The sequence below is a fragment of the Labrus mixtus genome, chromosome 8 (genome assembly GCF_963584025.1).
Source record: "Labrus mixtus chromosome 8, fLabMix1.1, whole genome shotgun sequence".
Classification (NCBI taxonomy): Eukaryota; Metazoa; Chordata; class Actinopteri; order Labriformes; family Labridae; genus Labrus; species Labrus mixtus.
The window spans coordinates 12,812,855-12,836,762 of record NC_083619.1 but is presented as its reverse complement, the minus strand read 5'-3'; the positions used below and the strand labels follow the sequence as shown (position 1 = coordinate 12,836,762).

At 40.4% G+C, this 23,908-nt stretch overlaps 3 protein-coding genes across 10 annotated transcripts; 1 reads left to right on the top strand and 2 right to left on the bottom strand.

Moving 5' to 3' along the window:
- Positions 1-1,934: 1,934 nt before the first annotated feature.
- On the top strand, positions 1,935-11,773 carry LOC132978984 (electrogenic aspartate/glutamate antiporter SLC25A12, mitochondrial-like). Its single transcript, XM_061044396.1, has 18 exons — positions 1,935-2,060; positions 2,789-2,842; positions 4,410-4,555; positions 5,066-5,181; positions 5,645-5,784; positions 5,890-6,036; positions 6,825-6,963; positions 7,098-7,191; positions 7,315-7,399; positions 7,510-7,591; positions 7,697-7,855; positions 8,773-8,825; positions 8,949-9,029; positions 9,520-9,660; positions 9,818-9,956; positions 10,075-10,233; positions 10,330-10,420; positions 10,770-11,773. The coding sequence occupies exons 1-18, from the start codon at positions 2,049-2,051 to the stop codon at positions 10,981-10,983; spliced, it is 2,052 nt and encodes a 683-aa protein (XP_060900379.1). The 5' UTR covers positions 1,935-2,048; the 3' UTR covers positions 10,984-11,773.
- LOC132978985 (dynein, cytoplasmic 1, intermediate chain 2a-like) lies at positions 11,718-17,538 on the bottom strand. 8 transcript variants are annotated; one of them, XM_061044397.1, is made up of 16 exons: positions 17,386-17,538; positions 17,175-17,307; positions 16,618-16,759; positions 16,184-16,246; positions 15,866-15,993; positions 15,687-15,776; positions 15,391-15,553; positions 15,189-15,288; positions 14,904-15,029; positions 14,668-14,814; positions 14,385-14,498; positions 14,166-14,299; positions 13,857-14,001; positions 13,602-13,742; positions 13,098-13,223; positions 11,718-12,980 (listed from the first exon to the last, which is right to left on the bottom strand). In XM_061044397.1, exons 1-16 carry the CDS (start codon positions 17,512-17,514, stop codon positions 12,879-12,881), a joined length of 1,983 nt encoding a protein of 660 aa, XP_060900380.1. In that variant the 5' UTR covers positions 17,515-17,538; the 3' UTR covers positions 11,718-12,878. The 8 variants fall into 8 exon arrangements, with proteins under 8 accessions (XP_060900380.1, XP_060900381.1, XP_060900382.1 ...); XM_061044398.1 differs by having other exon boundaries at positions 16,624-16,759; XM_061044399.1 differs by having other exon boundaries at positions 16,618-16,708.
- A 2,796-nt stretch (positions 17,539-20,334) lies between these two features.
- and3 (actinodin3) lies at positions 20,335-22,716 on the bottom strand. The gene is made up of 5 exons (XM_061044395.1): positions 22,687-22,716; positions 22,083-22,146; positions 21,849-21,893; positions 21,421-21,569; positions 20,335-21,312 (listed from the first exon to the last, which is right to left on the bottom strand). Exons 1-5 carry the CDS (start codon positions 22,696-22,698, stop codon positions 20,632-20,634), a joined length of 951 nt encoding a protein of 316 aa, XP_060900378.1. The 5' UTR covers positions 22,699-22,716; the 3' UTR covers positions 20,335-20,631.
- Positions 22,717-23,908: the final 1,192 nt, after the last annotated feature.

The window sequence follows — 23,908 nt, the reverse complement described above, 5'->3', positions numbered from 1 at the left end:
AAGCTAAAAATGTTGTTTTCTTTCCTGCAGTGGAACTTACAAAACAAACAAAGGCAAGGATAATGATTTAAATATAGTAAAGACTCCTTCCATTTAATTAAATCAACAATCTTACTGAACTGTTACAAATAGGCTACACATATTCAGTGGTTGCAACAGACTTTTCTCCTTGTTATGCTACCTCTATTATTTTTTTTAGTATTAGTGAATCACATAAGAAATCACACAAAAAATACAAGAATAGCAGTCTTCTAACCAAAGAGGGTGTCCAGAGTCCAACCTCAATTGCAATGGGCCCAAAACTCCTCTAATACCCAAACATACCTTTAGATATCTCTGTTCATGAAGCATTATCCACAACAGCAAATAAAACTTTTGCAAAGTTACATAAGCAATGCCTACACGCCAGTTAGTGCAGAGACTGGTCAGAACCTTATCAGTAACAACAAACAGTAGATATCACATATTGACACCTCACCAGGGTCATTGAGATAAGCTCTCATCTGAATTACAGAAGAAGGGACAACATTTCCCAGCGGAAAGTAAACACTTCTATGTCAAAAGGATGTGGAACTTCAAAATTCCCCTTAATTAACGAATGGGTGACATCAACACGTCAATATCAGATCTGAATTGAAAAGGCATTGGATGAAACATTTCAAGGAATGTTGTATTGTTAGCATTCAACTTATTAACATACAAGTGTTAAGTTTATAGGAAAGGTGCAACTTCCTAAATGGTTATGTTAGCTCATTAGGATTTATTTTAGACAAGTAGCTTCTTTACATTATAAGCTGGGAAAGCCTTCCTCTTCCTGTCTTTTAACACCATCAATTGGTAGCATGAACAATACAGCAATGAAATACAACTGATTATTAAATCAGGGGAAATTGTAGATTATTGTTGTTGTTTTTTCTTTTGTCTATATCTAGAATTTTTTTTATATCTTTACTATGTGCAAACCATGAAGACAGTAGTAAAACACAACATTTGGATATCCAAACCAATGTCTAAGATAAAATGTGAATATAAGGTCAACCCAGTACTTGATAGTGTGTTTCCCCCTGCTGTTTTGTTTTTATTTTGCTAAAGCCCCTTTGCACCGAAATGTCTGCACGCCCCTGTTGGGCCTGATTAAAAAGCGGATATTCTCCAGTTCATCAGAATCAGAAATACTTTATTAATCCCAGAGGGAAATTCGACTGTTACAGTTGCTCCAAAATATACAATATAGCAGTAGAAATATAGTAATAAAAATATTAATCAAATAGAATAGGAATGTAAGTAAGATATAAATTTTGATTCATGTCAGGGTTTACGAAATAAAAAACAAATTGAAGTGGCTTGTCAAAGTAAACATACCCTAAGCCAGGGACGGGCAACTTTGGTCACGGCAAGGGCCACATTCAATTAATTCTCCCTGCCAAAGGGCCAAATTGTAGTATACAAAAACGATCAATTATGAATCAATTATAAAAAAAAAAAAATCAATTATGTCTCAAATTTAATTCAACATATGCCAGTGATCAAATATTATCATGGACGTATTTCTGGTTTTCATGATTTCATGGCAGATTTTGTCACATTTTCTTCATGTTTCCAATTCATTGATATGTAAAAAAAAAATGACCTGAGGGCCACGTTGAGGGTTGATGGGGGCCGCCAGTTGCCCACCCCTGCCCTAAGCTGTCCCTTTCGATGTAAATGAGGTAACAAAGAAGACGCTACTGTAGTGGCAATGGTAGCTGTGGTAACGAGAGGGAGAGAGAGAGAGAGAGAGAGAGAGAGAGAGAGAGAGAGAGAGAGAGTAATGGTACAAGATACTTTACTTTATTTTTTTCACTAAACACACCGAACATGATCTCCACAGTCATTACTTTTGAAATCTATTCAACACATGCTTATTAACAAGGAAGCTCAGTATTGAATGTGATGTATTCATGAGAGGCTGCGCGGTTTCGTTTTCATCATCACTACTACACACGTCCGAGGGCGTGCGCTGCGCCCAGCTCGCTCACTCACTGTAGGCTACGTGACGTCAAACCAGCATGGCGGTCAAGGTGACTTCGGCATCGCTCTCTTAGCGATTTCCAATCCTCTACTTTCACATTTCTTTCTGTTGTCTGTTCGTTTTCATGTTAAGGAAGTAGCAAAAGCTAGATTCTGTGTTGCTGGCGGGTACGGTGGCTCGGAGGCGGTCGCAGCACTGGGCTAGCCTCCGCCCGACTGTGGCTGGCCTTGATGATATATCCACAACCTAGAAGTTAGCGAGATGAAGCTAAAACAGCTATCAAACTGCCGCGATAGACTAGCCAACGCCACTGCTTTCTCTTACAGTCGGGTGTTTTTCAAGTTGCACTCGTCTTCTCGTTGTTTGCAGCTTTTAATCTGTGCATGTCATTGCAGCGGGGTTGTGTCCTCTTCCTCCTGTGAGTCGTTTGTGCTTGCTAGCCGGCTACTCGGTTGTTAGGTTATGAGCCCGCGTCGACCTCTGACTTGTTGGTCAGTCGATAGTTCAGTTAGCTGCCTAACCTCATAATTGTGAATGTATGTGTAGTTGTTTAGCGTTAATTGCGTGTCGTGTTCGTCACAGTGGGGTCTTTGTTGTATCTCCTTCACAGCAGTGGACGTTTCAAGGAGACACAATGCCACATCAGTCGGCTTCTTCTTTGAACTGCTTCACCTCCAAAACCTACTTTACTGGGCAGCATTTTGAAATGTAACAACAACAAAAAAAAGCCACATTAGTATCGTCACAAACAAGTTAATCCATTATGTGCTGTTCTAGGTGCAATCTACTAAACGTGGGGACCCCAGTGAGCTGAAATCAATCTTCCAGAAGGTAAGGTTCACACAGATTTCATCTAGACAAATCAAATGTTTGTTTGAATACGCAGAGGTTTGCTAACATGTGAGCCCCTCTTGTTCAAACACAATAAATGCGTCTGTGAAGAAACAAGCTCAACCAGGACTGAATGAGCTTACACATTTTGTCACTGGGTTTAAATTACAGTATTAGCCACACTTAAAGGTCCAATACAGACTGCTGTTGTTATTATGTAAGAACAAACAGCTTTAACTGAATATTGCTGGTGGTCATATTTATTATGCTGCCAAACACTATTGCGTTCTTTCTGACACAAGAAGTTAAACATAGTTATACTTTATACTTCTTGTGGGAGCATGATTTTATTGTCTAGTAGTTGCTTCTTAAGCAGAAAAGTTTGTTTCACTCTTTCTAGTGCAGCTCAAGCATTACATTTTACTAATCATGGTTAACCAGTTGTGTTCATGTTGTGTATTTAAGGACAGAGAGAGAGAGAGAGAGAGAGAGTCAGAGAAAAGGCTATTGCTATTGTCAGAGGATACACATCCAGACCGGTCTGTGTCTGACTGAGGTGTCATGAGTGACTGTACAGAACAGTGGGTTTTGGTTAACCTTTACGTTTCTCCGCTGGCTGCTGCATGCTGAGTTTGTGTATCCACTGTGTGATTGTCATGTTGGCCAGCAGTTGCCTGGACCCTTAAATACATAAGTCAGACATCGAACAAGCTTTGCCCAGAGACATCAGTGAACATGTGCATGCTCATGTGTGCAAAAGTGTCGTGCTACAACTGCAAGATCAGTGACCTTGTTTTCTTAGGTGCGGCATGAATCAGGTTTGTACTGAAATAAAATAAAAAAGAGCTGGTTATTTTGTAAGCCACTAACTTAAATAAATGTAAGTTGAACACCTTTATTCAAGACTTGCACCTTTAACATAGTTGGCTTACAATGAAAGAGGAAGCTAGATATAAGATATAATCTTCCATGAAGTGGGCTTCTGACACTGTATAACCTACAACAGTTACAGTCAGTATCTTAAAAAAGGCAACATGAGAAAAAGTGAAATTGCTCATCTATCATAATGTCAGATGTTTAAAGATAAAGAATATAAACTTGTTAAAATGCAGCCTTTTAAAATCCTTAGCAACAAGTAGGTTGCATTTAAGATTTATTTTAAATTCAGTTACAGTCTTTTAAATTAAGCAAAAGCTTCATAATAAAACTGATCATCTGTCCAGAATGATCTGGATGATGACCTTTTTTTTCAACCCATAAGGAAGCAACAGTAATACTGCTACACTGTGTCTCAATGCATGACTAAACACGGACTAAACTGGCCTTTAGCAAGGACACCGTGAGGGTTAAAAAAGCTGATTGTAAGCCATGCTCCTGAGAAGGATTAAGTCTTAGTTATGTAAATAACTCTTTACAACTTGCAGAGGGAAACGGATACGAGCAAGCAATGGTGTTGTAGTTTATTTTTTGTTGTTTGACATTGTTGGTTAGCTCATTCAGGAAAAGTAAAAATGGTGCTGAAGGGTGAGTGTCAAGGTTGATGGCAATGACTTCTTTCTCTCCTTAGTATGCCAGTGTTGTGGACAAGGATGGAGAAAAGTTTATGACCCCAGGGGACTTTGTCCAGAAGTATCTTGGACTAAACACACAGATCCACCACAACCCCAAAACTGTTCAGCTCATTGCTGCTGTGGCTGACACCACAAAGGACGGGTACGTACTACTGACACAGAAACAGTGTGCGCCAAAACACACACACACACACACACACACACACACACACAGTTGCACACAGCTTATTGTCACTAATTGAGAGTTTATTGAGGTATATCAGATCAGCGCTGTACATTATAGCAACTTACAGATAAGATAAACGTCTCAATGACTCTCATTCAACAGACTGTTTGTGTATACAGTGATGTGTGGAAAAGAAAATGCACACACTCTGCTGATTATGTGAACTGTGTTTAAATCTGAGCTGAGGAGATGTTTTTGGCAAATGAGCATTTTCACACAAGACTTTTATTTTGTCAGTTGTATCCAACAATCTTTTCATTAAAAGCAAAAAATGCTGAATATGAAGAATGGAGAAAAGTTAGATTTTTGGTGATCTGGTCTGTGTATTGAAGCAGTACTATGTGATCGAGTATTGGCCTCTTTCCAAAAAAAGTGTTTAACCATGTGTATATTTGCTCTCTCTGACCTCCTATGCAACTTCGACAGGCTGATCTCTTTCCAGGAGTTTCTTGCTTTTGAATCGGTGTTGTGTGCCCCTGATGCGCTCTTCATTGTAGCCTTCCAGCTGTTTGACAAGACTGGGACTGGAACCATTTCCTTTGGTACGTGCCAGTGTGTTTTCTGTGCTTTCACTTGAACTTTGAATTCACTTCACAGAGACAAAATGATGTCAACACTTAGCACAGTACACTATGAAAGTGTTTCAGCAACCAGCTTATTAGGTAACACTGTAGATTGTTGACATTGCACAGAAACAATCCATGTGCACGCTGCGTCATCGGAGCAAGTTACACACGTTAATTTGGTTCACGTGGAGAGAGAATTTCCCAACATTGTTAACCAGATTATTCTCGGTTTAAGTCATTAACATGGATTTACATAATGTCTCTCATGCACTGTTTCTTCTGTTCTTTCTACCTTTGCTTTCTGTCTTATGTCACACACACGCCAAGCTTTTCCCACCATGTCATTTAAGTCAATCATCTCAACTTTTGGTTATGAAAGTAGTCCTCAATATGATTTATTCCTCTTTTGGATGTATGTTGACATTTATTTGTACTGCAGAAAATGTGCGGGACATCTTCAGCCAGACCACAGTGCACCACCACATCCCCTTCAACTGGGACTGTGAGTTCATCCGTCTGCACTTTGGGCACGACAGCAAGAAATGCCTCAGCTACCTGGAGTTTACCCAGTTCCTGCAGGTCAGCTGATTACACACCACACAAACTGATAGTTTGTTGCTTTTTCCTTTCTCTTGAATCTATTTAGACTCAAGCTTGTTTTTGTTTTATTTGGGTTTTTTTTAGGAGCTGCAGTTGGAGCATGCACGCCAAGCGTTTGCCCAGAAGGACAAAGGGAAGAATGGCGTCATCTCTGCAATGGACTTCAGTGACATCATGGCCACCATCAGACACCACATGCTCACACCCTTTGTCGAGGAGAACCTTGTGTCTGTGAGTGTTAGTGTGTGCACACAAGAAGAGTTTAGTGACAGTACATCGCAAGTTATTCACTGTGGCCACAGAAAGATTGAGTTCAGATTGACTGAAGGAGAAAAGTTATTTTCAGATAATCACTTCTCTAAGTGTTCTAGATTTCGTCTTCATAGCTCGCAGCTCGTCCATAAAAACTGAAAACAGGCAATTTTTTAAAGTAGCAAAGATTCTGAGGCTAATTGCCTCATTAAAAGGGATGCTTAGGCCTATCACTTGTTAGTGGCAACATAATTCAATTTTACATGAGGTGTTAACAATATATAAACACTAACCTAAAAACTTGGGCTCAGTCTTAACAATCCTTACCATCTTTTAAGCTACTTTCAGGATCCTCTATGTTCTCTTGGAGATTGTTTCCAAACATTCCCTCTCTTATGTGTGAAACTCCTTGACATGGCTGGGTTTGTTTGTTAGCAGAGAGCTTAATTCAACTGAGATTTTCCCCCACAAAAAGTCAGATATCCTTCTAAGATTTTGCCTTGAATCTCATAATAGACATTTCCATTGTAAAGGACTCTTTAAAAAGGTCAATTGAGGCACAACAAAGTGTTTGAAAGACAATACCATACAATAGTTACAACAGTGACTTAATATAAAAGCTCCAGTTTAAATGTATATCAGACAATACGCACTGATATTTGCAACAGTATGGTCAGGCTTTCTCATGGAGAGTTTGATCCATGTAAAAAAATAAGCTTTTTCAAAGTCAAATTAGCACCTGATATACCCTACTTTTCTTCTATCAGGCTGCCGGTGGCAGCACCTCCCACATGGTCAGCTTCTCGTACTTCAATGCCTTCAACTCCCTCCTGAACAACATGGAGCTGATACGCAAGATCTACAGTACGCTGGCTGGCACGCGGAAGGACACACTCGTGACAAAAGGTATAGACTGATGGCTACAATGCTGTGATGTTCTATCTTTGCTTTTCAGCTGAAAAAGTGTGTGTGTGTGTGTTTGCCAGGAATGTCCATGTTATTATAAAAAGTAAATCTTTTATCGCTGTCTTTTTCCACAGAGGAGTTTGTTCATGGTGCAAACAAGTTTGGACAGATCACTCCCATGGAAATTGACATCCTGTACCAGTTATCAGGCCTGCACTCCCCCTCTGGGTAACCCTCACTATGCTCTTATAAAGTCTTTGGTTGAATCTGTCAGACCCAAACTCTTACAACTAGTAGACGTTCTCTATGAGACCCTGATGTTAATAACAGAACTACATATGTGTGCATCAGGCGCCTGAATCTTATCGATATTGAGAGGATAGCTCCTTTGGAGGAAGGATGTCTGCCACACCACCTGGTTGAAAGTCAAAAACAGGTATGATGTTTGTGTTCTGCTCTTAATATAATGGACAAATACTGTACATTCAAACAGTTTTCATGTTATAAATTCACAATGGTATCATGTGGTTTTTTTTTTACCATCAGGCCCATGGGGACAGTTCCAGGCCTGTGTGGCTACAGGTTGCAGAGTCAGCCTACAGGTTCACCCTGGGCTCCATTGCTGGAGGTGAGTTATCTTGAGACCAGAGACAGGTGAACACACCGCTGCAGAATATCTAGAATCCATGTTGTTTTTAAAGTATTTGGTCTGAGCCCGTGTGTTTTCACATAGCTACGGGAGCCACTGCAGTGTACCCCATCGACTTGGTGAAGACTCGTATGCAGAACCAGAGGTCCACAGGATCCTTCGTAGGCGAGCTGATGTACAAGAACAGCTTCGACTGTGCTAAGAAGGTCCTTCGTTACGAGGGCGCCTTCGGCTTCTACAGAGGTAGGCAGGAAGAGCTCTCAATAAGTGCCTGAATGATTCCCTTTCTGCAGCCAATACACCAGTGATGAATCAACAAATCAATCTTTCTTCTTATAGAGCCAGTTTTTAACATTGTTATCTCAAGACACTTTACACAAACAGAAGGACTAGACTTAACTCGTATTTATTATATTATTCACTGAGACTCAATATTATATATGAATATATTATCAATATATAACAGCCATCTGCTGCAACTGTGCTGTGCTTGGAGAGAGAGGGGGGGATAGAGGGAGATGCAGGAAGAAAGAGATGGGTAGAGACAATGAGAGCATTAAGCACGCCGACGATCCAGAGGAACCCATGAGACAAGGCGGCTCTGGAATTTACAGGAAAATATATAGTTATTAACTTAAATGGTACCTGAATATTTTAAGATAGCTACATTACATTCAGTAATATGTATATAGATGGGGAGAGGAAGAGAGAGGGGGGGGGGGGGGGGGGGGGAGAGAGAGAGAGGCAGGCTCAGTGTGCCAGGCAGATGTTTAAAGTAGATAAAATGATTTTCTTATTGAAACCATTTCTGGTTTCTGAAACCACCAATTCTGACAAAACAGTTTGTGACCATGACGTGAATCCCTGTGATAGATGCTGGGGGATTTGGTTTGTATAAACACAAGAGCTGGGTGGGAAGTTTCAGAAAGGTCCTATTCAGGACTATTCTATCCTATTCAACTGTTGAGACCTTCTCACTCTAATCTTTCCTATCCTTTGTCAAACTGTCCCACCCTGTTTATCACTCCCTTCTTGTTCTTGACTGACTGAGGTTAGGTGACCTTCAGTCTTAGTATTTTTAATGTTTATTCCTCCTCCCTTGATTCTGCTGTTCCGTTACTACTTAGGAAATATCCTCATGTCAATCATTCTCCCCATAGGTCTGGTCCCTCAGCTTATAGGTGTGGCCCCTGAGAAAGCCATCAAACTGACCGTGAGTACCCCACCCCCTCCCTCCCAATAAAACCAACAAAGCTGAAATGACATTAATTGACTGATTTCATTATTTGATTTAAACTGTCTATAATCTCACCCCTGATTTGTTTGCGTCCAACAGGTGAACGACTTTGTAAGAGACAAGTTCACCGGGAAAGACAACACAATTCCTTTCTTTGCTGAGGTTATGGCTGGTGGCTGTGTAAGTTCCAAACACTTTGTTTTCTTACCCCATCTGTGTGTGAATGCATCATGAAAAGTGGAATAAAAAAGTGAGGATGCTGTCAATTACTAAAGGTCGGTGCTTCCTTGGTTGTATAAGCCATTAGAGAATCTCTGCATGCAGAGTTCTAAATGACATCACTAACACAGGGCTGCCATGCAAAAGTGCACCCAGGGTTAAAATGTCATTATCCAATACAACATGTTTTTTTTTTTTCTGTTTGTTTTTAGTAGCGTTGTTCATCCTTACTCAAACTTTGGCCGAGCACACCTTACCCTCCAAGGAAATGGCAAAGTAATATTGATCAGGATCCCTTTTTCTTTCTTTCTTTTTTTTTTTAACTTTTGATACTTTTCATGAGTAAGACACGGCTCCCATCCCTCAGCTATGAACATGTACGAGGCAGGAGCAGTGATTCCTTTTTTTATTGAGGTGCTGAAATAAACTTTTCTTCTCCCTGTCTATCCAGGCTGGAGGCTCTCAGGTGATCTTTACCAACCCTCTGGAGATTGTGAAGATTCGCCTGCAGGTGGCAGGCGAGATCACCACTGGACCCCGAGTGAGTGCACTCAGCGTGGTCCGTGACCTGGGCTTCTTTGGCCTCTACAAGGTAAAGCTCCTCACAAGTCCTCTCTCAGTGTGTGTAAAAGGCCTCCGTTAGATGTACTGGCACTTACTCTCTCTAACGTTAATGCACTCTTTTGCCTTCATCGTCTACTTCCAAGCACTGTCTCATATATCAGTCTGTTCTTTGTGTGTCTCAATAGGGTGCTAAAGCATGTTTCCTGAGAGACATCCCCTTCTCAGCCATCTATTTCCCCGCATACGCCCATCTCAAGACCTGGATGGCCGATGAGCAAGGCAGGCTGGGAGCTCTGCAGCTGCTCACTGCTGGAGCGATTGCAGGTAACCTCAGATTGTGACTTAGAATATCAAAAGCAGGCAGCCGGTACTTTTTCAGTCCGTTTTCACACGTGTTCAGGTAACTTGCCTCATCTGACATCTTTGTAACTCTGCTTCCCAGGTATCCCAGCAGCCTCTCTTGTGACACCTGCTGATGTTATCAAGACACGTCTGCAGGTTGCAGCGAGGGCCGGGCAGACCTCCTATACTGGAGTGATCGATTGCTTCAGAAAGATCATGAGAGAGGAGGGCTTCCGGGCTCTGTGGAAGGGAGCTGGAGGTGCGTGTTTTCTGTGTTATGCTGCACACATAGTCAATGTGTTGTTTTTTTTTTTTTAATTAAACTTGTGAAAATGTTTTTCTTTTTATTCCCCAGCCCGTATGTGTCGGTCCTCTCCTCAGTTTGGGGTGACTCTTGTGACTTATGAGCTCCTACAGCGGTGGTTCTACGTTGACTTTGGAGGACAGTAAGTTGATCTTCTTCTTTTTTTCAAAAAGAACAACAAGAACAGCCACTAACTTTTGTAGCCCTTATAAATAAATAACCTAATTAAACAGCCATTAAAATGTTGTTAGGGTTGGGACTGAAAAAGTAGATGTCAGGATGCACTTGTTGGTCATTGTGAAAGTACAGAACATCTTGCTTTAGTCATATATGACAAACACAAATCTGATCCGTTTAACTCCAATAAAAAATGTAATCATATACATGTACAGAAATATCTGTTTGAAACATAATATTTATCATATTTAAATGAATACAAATGCCAATATTTGTTCTGTAATTGTGCATTTATCTTCTCCTCATCTCTCCAGCCGTCCAGCAGGATCCGATCCCACACCCAAGTCTCGCATCTCAGAGCTTCCTCCCATAAATGCTGACCACGTCGGGGGCTACCGTCTGGCTGCAGCTACCTTTGCCGGTGTTGAGAACAAATTTGGCCTGCATCTTCCCAAATTCAAGTCCTCCGGTGTGGTTTCCATTCATCACCCAGAGCCAGTCACTGCAACGCCAGCTGAGGCCCCATAGAGATCTGAATCTCTGTATCACCACGCCATCCCTACTCTCCTCTTACCAGGAGCCAGACACTTAGATAGATACACAAAGCAAAACACGCACAAAGTCAAATACACTCCACAAATAGAGGGCCATTAAGTTAGGAACAAACAACAGCAGCTCGTAACTCTACAAGGTGAAGGCGTGCTGCACTGGTCTCAAACCAGCTGTGGATGTAAGCGAGCAGATGGCGACAGGACCAGACTGTTGTATCTTCTGTGGCTGTACGCTCCTGGCAACTCCATTTTTGTTTTTTTTGTTTTTCCTCAAGCATTTGTATAAGGTGGGGCCTCAGCACTCCTCTTTATTTCATGAGTAGCACATGATTTGATTTCTTTTCTGTCTGATACTCAGTGTGAGTAGGACTTCTCTTATTGGACGAAGGGCATAGAAAATATTAGATTGGTCAGCATGGTGTGTGTGTGTGTGTGGGGGGGGGCTACACTACTGCTTGGTGCTGAGACAGGAGGCTATATACTGTACATATTGTATAACTGTACTGAGAATACATTAACAGGAGGCAGAGAAACAAATGTTACCACACAAAGTGTTGTAATGTTGAGTTACTGTAATGTTATGGCTACGTGGGGCCTTGGGTCCTGGTGTTTGAGAATCACTCTTACTGATGTACAGAACTTTTCAATCCAATGTTTTCTTTCGAAACAAGAATCATAAGCAGAGAATTAGGTTAATAAATTAAATGTATCTGAATTTAGTCATTGTATTTTATTGAAATAAATCATCCATATGGTTTTAATTTTAACAGTATGTCTAGAGTTTTATTCCAATGGAAAAGAGCAACCTTAGACTGTATGAGGAACAGTAACAGGAAAGAGAACAGTACATTGAGTCAAAGCAGAATACTGATCTTCATGTTCTATCCAACATGGTTGCTACAGTACATGTTTTAGCTCATTCTACACATGAAAGAGAAGCATTTTTGAAGCTGAACGGTTAAACCAGGCTGGTGAGGTTAGACTGCTGCATCCTGGGAAGAAAGATAAACTGGACGGAAAAAATAATGATAAAAATCCATTCATTTCCAGTGATGAAGAGTTTTCAACACCCGCTTTACATCCCCTTTGAAAACTTCATGTGGTTTATTTATATGTTTGCCTGGTAAAAACACTTGTAGTGCTTATTTTAGGAATGTACTACTCAAGCTTTAGTACAAAGCAGCAATTAAACAATACACAAAATATTTAAATAAGTATAACCACCAGAATAAATATTAAATATTGTAGTGGTTCAAATATAGTGACAGACTCCTGCACAGGCCAGAGTGCATGGACAGTAAGCACACCTGTCGTTTAGTCATTAAGTGCTGCTGTGTGGATAGTGATATGTCAGCTTTTCTTTTGTCACTTGGTTGAAACACTTTGCCGTCCAGGTGCAAAAGCATGTCCGGAAAAAATGAACACATGTAAAAACACTCAAATGGTAATAAAAAGGTGCAGGTACAAAGGTTTGCATATTTAAAAAAGGGCTGAGTTGGTTGAGGCCTCAGGAGAAGAGCAGTTTCTGGAGCCCTGAGGATGATATCAAAGCTAGAAGTTTAGAGTGGACAAACCACTTCCCTTGAATTCCACTTTAACCACATAACTGTAGTTCTGTAATACTACTGCTACACATGACATTACTTATTCCAACACATACTCTAAACTCCTAAAGACGCTTTCAAAAAAAAACCCAACTTCCTGAACTTTTCTAAAACTGTCTTTTCAATCCCTTCTAGCTCTGCACATCTCCTCAGGCCAAATCATGTAGTGGGTGACAAAGCTGGAAGCAAATGTGGTGTAGTGTGCTTCAGGTGTTTTGTGTATTGGAGAAGAAATGATGGGCGGTTGTCAGTGTGAGGATTGTAACAATCACACATTAGCAAGTTCCTCAGCTTCATCTCGGTTCTCATTGATCTCAGCCAAGGTCCTGACGAAGCGCGTCCACTCATCAGCCTTGGGTACGCAGATTTGCTGCAGGAAGATTAAAAAAAAAAAGCATACCAAAATCATGTCACGAATCTGGAATCTGATACAGGTTTATATTATTTGTTTCCAGTAGCATTTATTGAGTAAATGATGGGATCTCACCTCTCCTACGTCGTAGACCTGCACCTGTCCATCAGAGTCCCCAGTAGCGATCTCTTTGCCTGAGTGAGCCCATCTTACACGGTTCAGCGCTGGAGCTCCCTCCACACTCACACTGGCTGTGGGAACCTAGGGGGGAAATAACAGCTCTAATAGAAGCAAGGATTTTGGCTTATAAGGCTAATAAGCAATTTTCTTGTCAAGAGTTAGATGACAAGATTGACCAACACACTCTTTTGGATCCAGTAAGTTTTCTTGTTGTGATAAAATACTATTTATTATTAATCCATTTGGTACCTTCTGATAGAATCAGGTTATCTACCCATTTACAGTCTTTCTGTTAAGATAAGTTACTACTGACTCCTGCAGCATATTCAAAATATAAACATGAGAGAATCAACTCTTTCATTAAACTCCTGGTAAAACAACAAATAACCTCATTCCAAAAACTGTCAAACCATCCTTTTAAAAGGGCGAAATAAAGGACTAAGGCGTTTATGTTCATACTTCAGTATCATTGTTGAGGTTCCACAGGTCAAGGCGTCCAGCAAGGTCCACACAAGCAAACAGAGCAGGGTGTGTTGGAGACCACATGGCATCGTAGACATAGTCACAACTGTCCTCAAATGAGTACAACGGACGGGTGCTCTGAACAGGAGAACAGGAGGAAGACATTTTTTAAATGTAAAAAAAGATTTAAAAAAATAGACTCACCATGGAGCTTACAGTATCATATGTTGTGTAATACTTCAGATGTCTCACCTTAGTGCTCCAAAGTTTGACAGTCCAGTCAAAAGAGGAGGAGATGAAGAGGTGAGAGAAGTCAACAGGTCCTCCAGCACTGTGGCAGCTCAGCCCGGTCACCGGACCATGATGGCCCTCAAACACCTCTGTGATACCTGCCTTACTGTAACACACACATGTAAACAACAGTGAGGACTTTTACTGATTATCCTTTTCCAATAAATAAGTCACACTGTTGCTTTAACTTTCTGATAAACTGATTATAAAATCTTGATACAGGAAGACATTTGTATATAAAGTGAGGACAAAGTTCAAAAAGGCACCCACCTCCCGTGGCGACAGGCAGTGTAAACTGAGCCGTCCTCGCTCCCCACCACAAAGTTGTTCACGTCCCCCAGAGGAAAGGCCATGGAGGTCACAGCCACAGCTTTGCTCTGTTTGAAAACCAGCTCCAGGCTGTCCTGCAGGTACCAAAACACACACAGACTCAGACTCTTGGACAGACCAGCTGATACTCATGACATCATCCATACAGGTTGAACATACCTGTGGCTGGGAGAGCATGTCGAGACTCCAGGAGCACATTTTACCGTCAGTCGAAATGCTGATCAGGTTGTTAGCATTCTGGGTTCCCACCACGTTCACACAATAGACTGGATGCTGAACACAGAAGATAGCACAGTAACAGAAGTTTTATGATATACTGTATATTATTTGATTCAATATACACTTAGCAGGAAAAGTCAGCCAGATATCAACATGTGGATTAAAAGCAAACAGGTTGCTAAAAGAAACGACACAGCTGAAAAGAAGACATTAATTTCATTACAGTGTGTGCAGCTGCAGACAGTGGAGTTCTCTGAACAGGTGTGCGCTTGTTGCTCCTGTTGTCCCATAAGACAATCTGTCCTGAGTATGTCCCACCCACCACCAGGTTTGGGTGAAACTTGGCAAATCCGGCTGACATCACCTCCGACTAGAGGAAGAAAATAAAACAATTGATATGTATCTGCTTCTTTCCAGAAACTTTAGTAGTGGTAGATATTAAAAAGAATTCCAAAGCACCTGGCAGTGGAAGATGTACTCAGGTGTGCCCTTCTTGTACTTCATGTTCCAGACCAGAGCCACTCCATCTGGCTCATGGGGAGCATCCTCGTTGTTGTTGTATGAGGCCACCAGTAGCTCAGGGTACTGAGAGGAACGCAGCAGCCATGTTTAGATATAGAGAAGAGGGAACAGTGAGACAAGGCAAGAATTATCTAAGAGTAAAAAAAAAAAGAGAAAAGTATTGAGAGTTCATTTTAAGTCTACATGAAGATCTTCACTGTCTGTGTTTGTGTTCTGACCCACCTGAAGAGACCAGTCGAGACAGGTGACCACTCTGTTTTTGGTCCAGCGCTCGTCTGCAAACTGTCTGTTCAACACTAACTTTGCACCTGCCTGCAAGTCACTAAAAGGGACAGGAAAAAAAATGCGTATCAATTCTGACTGCCCTGTTATCAGTTTTTTTTAACTTCAATCTACTGTACATTTCTTTTGAAATGTGCCTCACCCTTCTTTATCCTCTAGATCTCTGCCACTGTAGTCAAAGCAAACATCCACATGCTCAGCCAGAGCTCTCTCTACAATTCTGCTGCCTCGCTCGAAAAACGACAAGAAGTCTTCAGAGTGCAGTACCTGCAGCTTCTCCTCCTCTGTCAGCTCTTTGGGGGTGTCTATACATAGGAAATCCAATATTAAATAGGAAGAATACCAGGAAAGATCCAGATTAGTAGTTACAAATATTTGTAAAGACAGACATTTGGTCAAAATTGTTACTTTAAGAAAAAAAAGTCTGACTGTTCTCACCATCTTCTTGCTGTTCACCCTGATCATCTTTCTCCTCCTGGTTGTCCTCTGCTGGTGGGGGAGCAGTTATCTCCTCATCCTCTTCCTCATCTGAAACACATATTTGAGTAGGCATTTATTCATTTCAAGCTAAAAGGTTAAGAAAACATGGCTTTTATCTGTTTTGTATGTTTGTTTACCTGCTTTTTGATCAGTGCGTGTCACCGCCTCAGTGGGTGTCTGTGTTTCTTTACAGTAAGACACCATTTCCTTTGGAACAAAGTCCACCTGGGTCATTTTGGACATGCCCAGCCTCACGGCTCCACGTCTAAACACACACACACAATTGTAAAAATAAGCACACACACATTTGCAATGAAAGAAGGACTGAATGCTGATTTTTGTAGCGACATAAATAATGATATACAGAGATAATAATAACACATTCAGACAAATCTAAGATGAATCCACAAAACTGAATAAGCTGGAAGACAAGCTAAAGGAGAGAGGAGCAGTACCCTATGAGCTCAGAGTCGGAGTGGAGTTGCAGAGTAGAGGGGTCAGGATCCCAATGCAATGTCCTTATACAGCCAAACCACCAGACGGTGTTAGTAAGAGAGAGACAGGACGGACAGAATGAAAAGAGGAAGACATTGGGATGAAAGCAAACACAGATGATGAGCAGTATAAGAGAAATTAAAGAAGGGAAGGACAGGAAACAGAGAGGAAGAAAGACAGAGAGCAGAAGAAGAAGAAGAAGAACGGAGTACGTGTTAATTGAGAAACATCAGCATGCCGGTGAAAAAGGCAAAGAGGAGACAAGTCAGAGTTCATCAAGTTAAATTCACAATGTTACCACAAACACATTTGGCATGCAGATACAATCGACCTTGCATAAACAAATGACTAAAAGCAACCAATCCCCATCTCTCTCTCCATCTCACACACTCACACAGACCTTGGTCCAGCGTTTCCGTCCCCAGAATCTTGGCTTCCTGCATCGCTGCCCACTGATTTGTTGGAGGGAGACATGGGGGCAGGGACTAGGTAGTGAAACAGACACGTATCTTCTGTTACTACCCTCAGGGGCTGAGCTGTGAGTGCGTGTGTGTGTTTGTAAGTGTGTGAGTGGATGATTGGGTGAGTGAGTGGGAGAGAGAGGGAGCAAGGAGGGGAAATGAATGGGAGAAGTTTCAATGATTGAGTGAGTGTGTGAATGAGTTTGCATGCGGTAGGGAGGTCACGAAAAAAGACACAAAAGGGAGAGAAGAGAGAATGAAAATAAATGGCAGGCAGGTTTAGGTGTCATGCACAAAACAGTTGTGTAAAATGTTCAGATATTGGATGAGGTGGGGTTGGGGAAGTGACGGAAATTGGGCCAGACCACAAAGTTAGAGATTTAGACATTAATAAACACAGTGAATCAGTCAAGCAAACAACGTGAAAACAGTGGGAGATAAGAGAAAGTGAAGGATAAAATACAGAGGCATGCTGGTGTTTTGAGTTTACCGTGAGGCATGTCAGGGTTGATGCCGACACTCTGCAGCAGAGCCTCCGTCTCTCTCCGCTTCCTCTCCAGGTCAGAGTCTTCATGGCCAGCAGAAGACCCGCCCCCTGACTCGGCAGCTCGCTTCGAGTCTCCCTGCAGAACACAGAACAGGCTAGAAACAAAGCAGCAGACTGTTCTGCAAGTGTCGTAGTTCTAGATTCCAACACTCACGTCCTTTTTTTTCTTCTCCTCTTCTTTTCGCTTCTTCTCCTCTCGAATCTGGGCGATCCGTTGTTTCTTCCTCTCCAGTTCAGCCTTCAGCTCACTCTTGTCAGACATCCTGTAATGGAAATAGAACATGTGACAGGACAATGAAGAGACTCTTCAATACATCCTCACTGCTTGTTTTTTTTATTTTAATAAGCCATTTTATTTCAGTTGATGTATTTGTCTCACTCAGCTGCCCAGGATCCTCAACTATAAGTCTAAATAGGCTTAGTACGGCTGCAACAAACAGATGTTTCCATAAAAATATATAAGAATTAAAATCTCTTCATTATTTGATGTATAAAAGGTCAGAAAGGCTGGGAAATGGCCTTTACATTGACATGACTCATTGTCATTCATCATATAGGACCAGTTTTAAAACATCAGTGTTGGTTATATAAGAAACTCTTTATCCTTAAGCATATACGGAAGACAAGCGTAACAGTTCCTGAACTGCTACTGAACTTTATGGCAGAGAAAGAGACAAACACTCTAGTAAAGGATCTGTGAATTATGACATTTTTTCAAATATTAAAATAATTTAATTCCTTTCTTTGCTCTGAGTTACTGCGAACATAACGGTATAATCCAGCACTAATCTATTAAACAACCCTGAGCTTGGTTTGGGTAATTGTTGACAAGGCTCAAACCATTAACACAATTTACATTAAATCACAATTAAAACAAAGTACAGGAATTAAAAAGAGGACTGTTAAATACAACAGCTGATAAAACAGGTATTACTTGATGTGAGTGTTTTTATTGAGATAGCAACACGAATTCAACAGCTCTTAGGCCTTCACGACACATTAGACAGTCTGCATAGCGCCACAAAATATATTTTTGTAAAGAAAGTTGTGCTCAGACTTGTGACCTGAAGATGATCAAGCTTACAAACTATCCCAATATCCTGAGTGTAATCCTCGACGTCTAGCCCAGGGCCTGTCATACTGCAACATGTGAATCCAAGCCAGCTGTTCATAACAATGTCCTCTCTATCCGTTTTTTATTTCATTATGTCACGGCTAACCATGAATGGCCTTTTTATTCCAAAAATATACAAATGATAAGATATCAACCTAGGTGATAAAGAACCACTTTATTCAGTTGCTCCTTAAACTATTTTGTATATAATTTCTCGTTGTTGTTTTTTTTTTTGCATGCATATACAATGAGTAAAAAACTAGCAGCTTTTAGTATAAATTATGTTGCAGCAAGCATAACTTTAAACACATTGTTCATTTCCAAGTCTTATTATTTGTGTTTGTCAATAAACAATTGGACAACAGAAAAGCTCCAATCCCACTCCTCCACCCACCGTCAGACTGACTGATGGAAAAAAACAACAAAAATCCATTTCACCTTGTTTTTCTTCATTGTGTTTTTGTTTATTTAATCAAATTATCCTGCTTCAAACATATTCAAATGTCAAACAATGTATTTTATAATCAAACTAATGGCCTCAATGTCCGCAGAGACAGCTATCTTATCCGTGTTAGCATGCTAATCTCCATGGCAGCCGGCCTGCTGTTACAAGACGAGAGTAACGGTATCATCGGAAACCAACGCCCTCTCCGCTTTATCGTCCCGTTTAACAATGCGTTTAAAAGAGACACAATTGTACAGGCAAAGTAAATACCTGATATCAGATGTTAGATTTAAGTCGTCAGCCAACAAGACAATGCAGTTTGGTGAGGGTTAAGTCCACAGAGAAGTGATGGTGGTGAAGAAGACTGATGATGCTGGAAGGAGACAGGAGTTCACCCCGCTGCGCTCTTCTTCTTCTTCGGCGGTGGGCGAACAGGAATTAGAGAAGAGTACTACCGCCCCCATCTGGCGGACAGACAGAACACACTCTCACACAAAATCTACAACACAGTTAATGATAGTAGATATATTCTGTCAATTCATAGGCTACTTACGAGGCCTAGTTGCCTTTTTAAGACTAGGTAATAAGGCCATACAAATTAAGTTTTGCATTCAGACAAAAACATTTTGTATAAGAAAAATTCAAATTCAAATTCAAAAAACTTTATTTGTCCCCGGGGGGCAATTCAAAGGCACACAGAGCAGTAAATTAACAACAGTGCAAGTACGAAACATTTTAACCTAAATATAAAGTGTCAATTTAAATACAACTTAAAGCTTAGACTTAACTTAATAATATAAAATATAAAATGAGTAGATATGAGTGGACAGTGATCGGACTAACAGATGTAAACAGATGTAACCATAACTATGTGCAGTAGTGACCAGATGTAAACAGAACTATGTGCAGTAAACGAGACAGAAATATATATATATACAGAGCTATGTGCAAGTAGGCTAGATACTAAATATTAAATGATAAGTTAAAAGGTGCCTTTGAAATGGTGAAGGCAGCTCGAATTTAGGCCTAATCATAATTGACCTTCATAATTCCTCATAATTGTTTGTTATTTATTTACTTGTTGTGTACTGTGATGCACTGTCGATATTGTTTGTTGTGTGAATGAACTGACCAGGTGAAAAATGAGTTTCCCCGCTGGGGATCAATAAAGTTTTCTAATCTGACCAACAATAATAGTGAAAAAAAACATTCTTGACATTTCAAACAGCAGTTGGAAAAAACAATCCCTATCATAAATTCCCTTTAATACCTTGTGGTCCAGCCCCTATCTGTGGATGGTAGAATTTGTCATTAATAGAAAGTTTACTTCTGAATTATTATCAATGAGAGAGTTACATGTAAGTGGAATTTGGTAGTCAGTTCAAATATAGTTTTTTTCATAAATTGTATATTTTGTATCGTGAATATTTTAACTCGTAATCTTCTAAGTAACCTGTTGTGGCTGTTTAAACTATGTGAAGAAAATAATTCTAATAGTGTAAGAAAGATTAATCTGAATAAAATGAAACATGAGAACATAAATATCACCATTACCAAAATATTTTTATTCTTTTTAACTGTTTTGTTCTTTACAAATGTTTATTGGTCATTTTTTAAGAACATCCAATCAAACAGTGTTTTGTCATGAAAAAGAATTACAGGCATATAAACATTTTTTACATGTCTGTCCTATAAACATTTGATCGATCGATACATGGTTTGAATTGAACATTTTGGTTTTAATGTGGATTTGTGCAAAGTCCTGCTATTATTTGGGCTTGTGATGTCATTTTGTCATCAGACCCTTTATAGAAAGCTTTCATTTCTGAGGCACTTTGTTTCTACTCTTCTGCAGCTGGCTCGACATAACTCAAGGGGTTATAAAGATCCCGGTTGAAATCATAAGGATCAAAGAAAGGGTAAAGGGGTTTCTGGGTGGCTGCTGCAGGGGCACTTTCCTCCACTTTTGCTACTTCTTCTACCACTTTTTCCTCAGCAGGTGCCTCTGGTGCTGTTGTTTCCTGCTCAGGGCGTGGGGGGTGATCAATGAGACAGTCAGGGTCCCAGTATGGGTCACAGTCGTACTCCATACCTTTAGCAGTGATTGGGGGAGGAGGAGGGGGAGGTGGGACTGACTTTTTGGGAGCGGGAGGAGCAGGAGGAGGTGGTGTTGGTTTTGGGGGAGCAACAGCTTTTATCTCCTCCTCTGTTTTAGGCCTGCAGGCGGGGTTACGGCGTGGGTCACACAAAACTGGAACAGCCCCTGTTGGCAGGTAGACGATCTGAGGTTTGCATAGAGGGTCTTTGGGGTGACATAAATAGATCCTCTGAGCGTTCTCCAGAGGGTCTGGTGTGGGGGCTGGGGTAGTGGGAGGTGGAGGAGGTTCAGTGGTAGTTGTTGGTGCTTCAGTGGTGGTCAGCACACCCAAGACATTTTGGTAACTGGAGGCATCTGGCCCATAGGTTATCTCTAAGTGACGCATCTGCTGATACAACATCCGGATCCTGTCGATTTCATAGAGCTGAGGGGAAGACAGCAAAACAAATCAGAGAGGAAGAAGATCTGAGAGTAATGGTGCAATCTAAGTGGAACCACATAATATCAAAATAGCCAATCAACTTCCACTTACTCCTTCGATGTGTCCGATGCTGTTGTAGAAGCGGTAATAGGACTGAAAATCAGGATTCCCTCTGTGCCACTTTGGGTCAATGTTCCTCTTAGGTCGAGAGTTCGTCAAGAAATCGTGAGCCTGAGCAGAGTCAATGCTGACTGAACTTCCTGTAAAGTTATAAAGTGTCAGGAATAAAAATTAGAATAACCACTTGTGATTTGAAGTATGATTTAAAAAATGTAAATCAATGATTGAAAAAAAGTTTTGGATCGCTTTTTTCTTTCAAGACTAAGCAGTGGTATGTAGAAATAGAACTCATGTGAAATACAAATGGAAATATGTTCACTGATCTAGTGTGATGGTAAAATGATTACACATTAATCTAAACCTTTCATTTTTTTAGTTCAATGATTTTTTTTAACAATATGCAAGAAGCTGAGAAATACCTCCGAGATTCTTTACTTTCACCAGAGATGTTGCTTCTAGCCAAACTTGAATGAGGCAAAAAAAAAAGACAGCGTTAGACACATAACACCAACAACAAAACACTTCATTCTGCACCGCATTTTGAGGCAACTACATATGATATTAAACGTTTTATTGGTATGGTTTCAACTACTTCATCTGGGTCAGTTGAAAGCAATACAACATTAGTATATAAGTATTTGTCTCAGAATAACCTGGCATTAACAGCAGGCAGCATAGCGCCCTAAACAGGGACACCTGGGAAATCATCCTCCACATCTGCAAGTACAACAACAAACACAAATATTATTTATATGTTAGTCTGTCCGACAGAACTGTTATAAAGCTGTTCTTCAGAAACTGTTATAAACAAGTATCCAAAATGCATGTTCAGAGCTCAGGGAAAAAGAGTGAAGTAAAATAAAATGTATATACACCAAAGGTATCACACACACTCAATAACATAAGCTACCTGTTTCAGATATTTACGTGCAAAGAAAATATCTACCTGGAATAAAAATTTACTTGCTAATAAGATTCATATCCTAAGTTTATCTATGACTGCATCTTCCTTAGTTTTTCTCCTATAGCAGATGTAATTTATTAATATATTTATCCATACACTCTAAATGTCTCACAAATCATCCTTCGAAATAAACATCAACCTTATCCTCATCATTTGCCTCAAATTGTTTTCTGTTGGTATTTTCTGCCCCATAGGATGCCCGATAAAACAAATAAAATAAATAGTACAAAACAAAGCTTGACTTAGTCTTTTAAACTTGATGTTGGAAGTAGTTAAAAATCAAACCTACTCACCTGCTGTTGCATCTCCCCAGTCCTGGTCTAATCTGCTGCTTAACATAACTGTTCATAAATACTACTGGTAATACACGGCCCTTTTCATTGGCCACTGAACTACACGTCGCCCTAACTCCGCCCCTCTTCCATTTTCTGTTGCAACGTGGAAGAGCTCATTAGCACACTGAGCATGAACCAGCAGTAAAAGACCAACTTCAAACAAAATGTGACTCCTTGTAAAGCCACAGTACACAACTCTGTAACAGCAGGGCACCACTGGGTGCACAGTCAATCAGTTTTCCTATCTATCTATGGGTGTCATAGGCCTTGATGAAGCAATCAATGGAAAAATAACTCATACTCAATAAGCCAAAAAAAATTATCCATAAGAGAACATGTTTTTTTCTGTTTGTTTTATCGAATAAATTCATGAATTATTGCAAAATGTACCTTGCTACAGTAGTCTGATTCTTGCTAAAACATGCCTTGCAGGTAAAAAAAATAACCCTCTGTCCCAAAACAGCTGGATATGTCCTTTTAACTCCGGTCTTAGCCAGTCAAAAATAGAGGGGGGGGGGGGGGGGGCAGCCTCAACTGCTGTTTAAGTCCCCAAGAAATATGCAGGAATCATGGTCTAGCTTGTCTTCACACAGAGTTAATGTAATGCAGCCGGGGAATCTCAAAACAACACTTTTTTCAAGTTTCATTGATTAACCTATTTCTGAATGACTAGAAACACACAAAACAGCACATGCTAAAAACTAATGACGCTTTTACGAGACAAACTATTTTGGAATAATTTCTCCGCATAAACTTCCGTCTCATCAGAAAGGCCTCTGTGTCTTTTGGTTTTCAATAAGAAATACAAAAACACATTTGAAAGTACACTCATATCATGGTGACAAGCTACTCAAGAAGAATCTCAAACCTATTTTTTTATACGTTTTTGTGATCTATCCAACTCTCCAGCATGTCTGGGCAGCTAGTAGCATGCTTACAAGTAAGTTTTCTCAAGCTGGCCAACAGTTGCATCTTTTTCAAAAACTTCAAGTTCAACTTTCAAATTCAAGGCAATCTTGATGCTCATTATGGCTCCCATTTGAATAATTTCAGCACAGGTAAATGTTTTCATTCCACAACCAGTAGCAATGAACAACTATTAGCATCAGTATCAGTATCAGCATGCAACTGCAAGTAACAATAAAATCTCTGGTTGGAATTGTCTCGAGTTTCAGGCAGA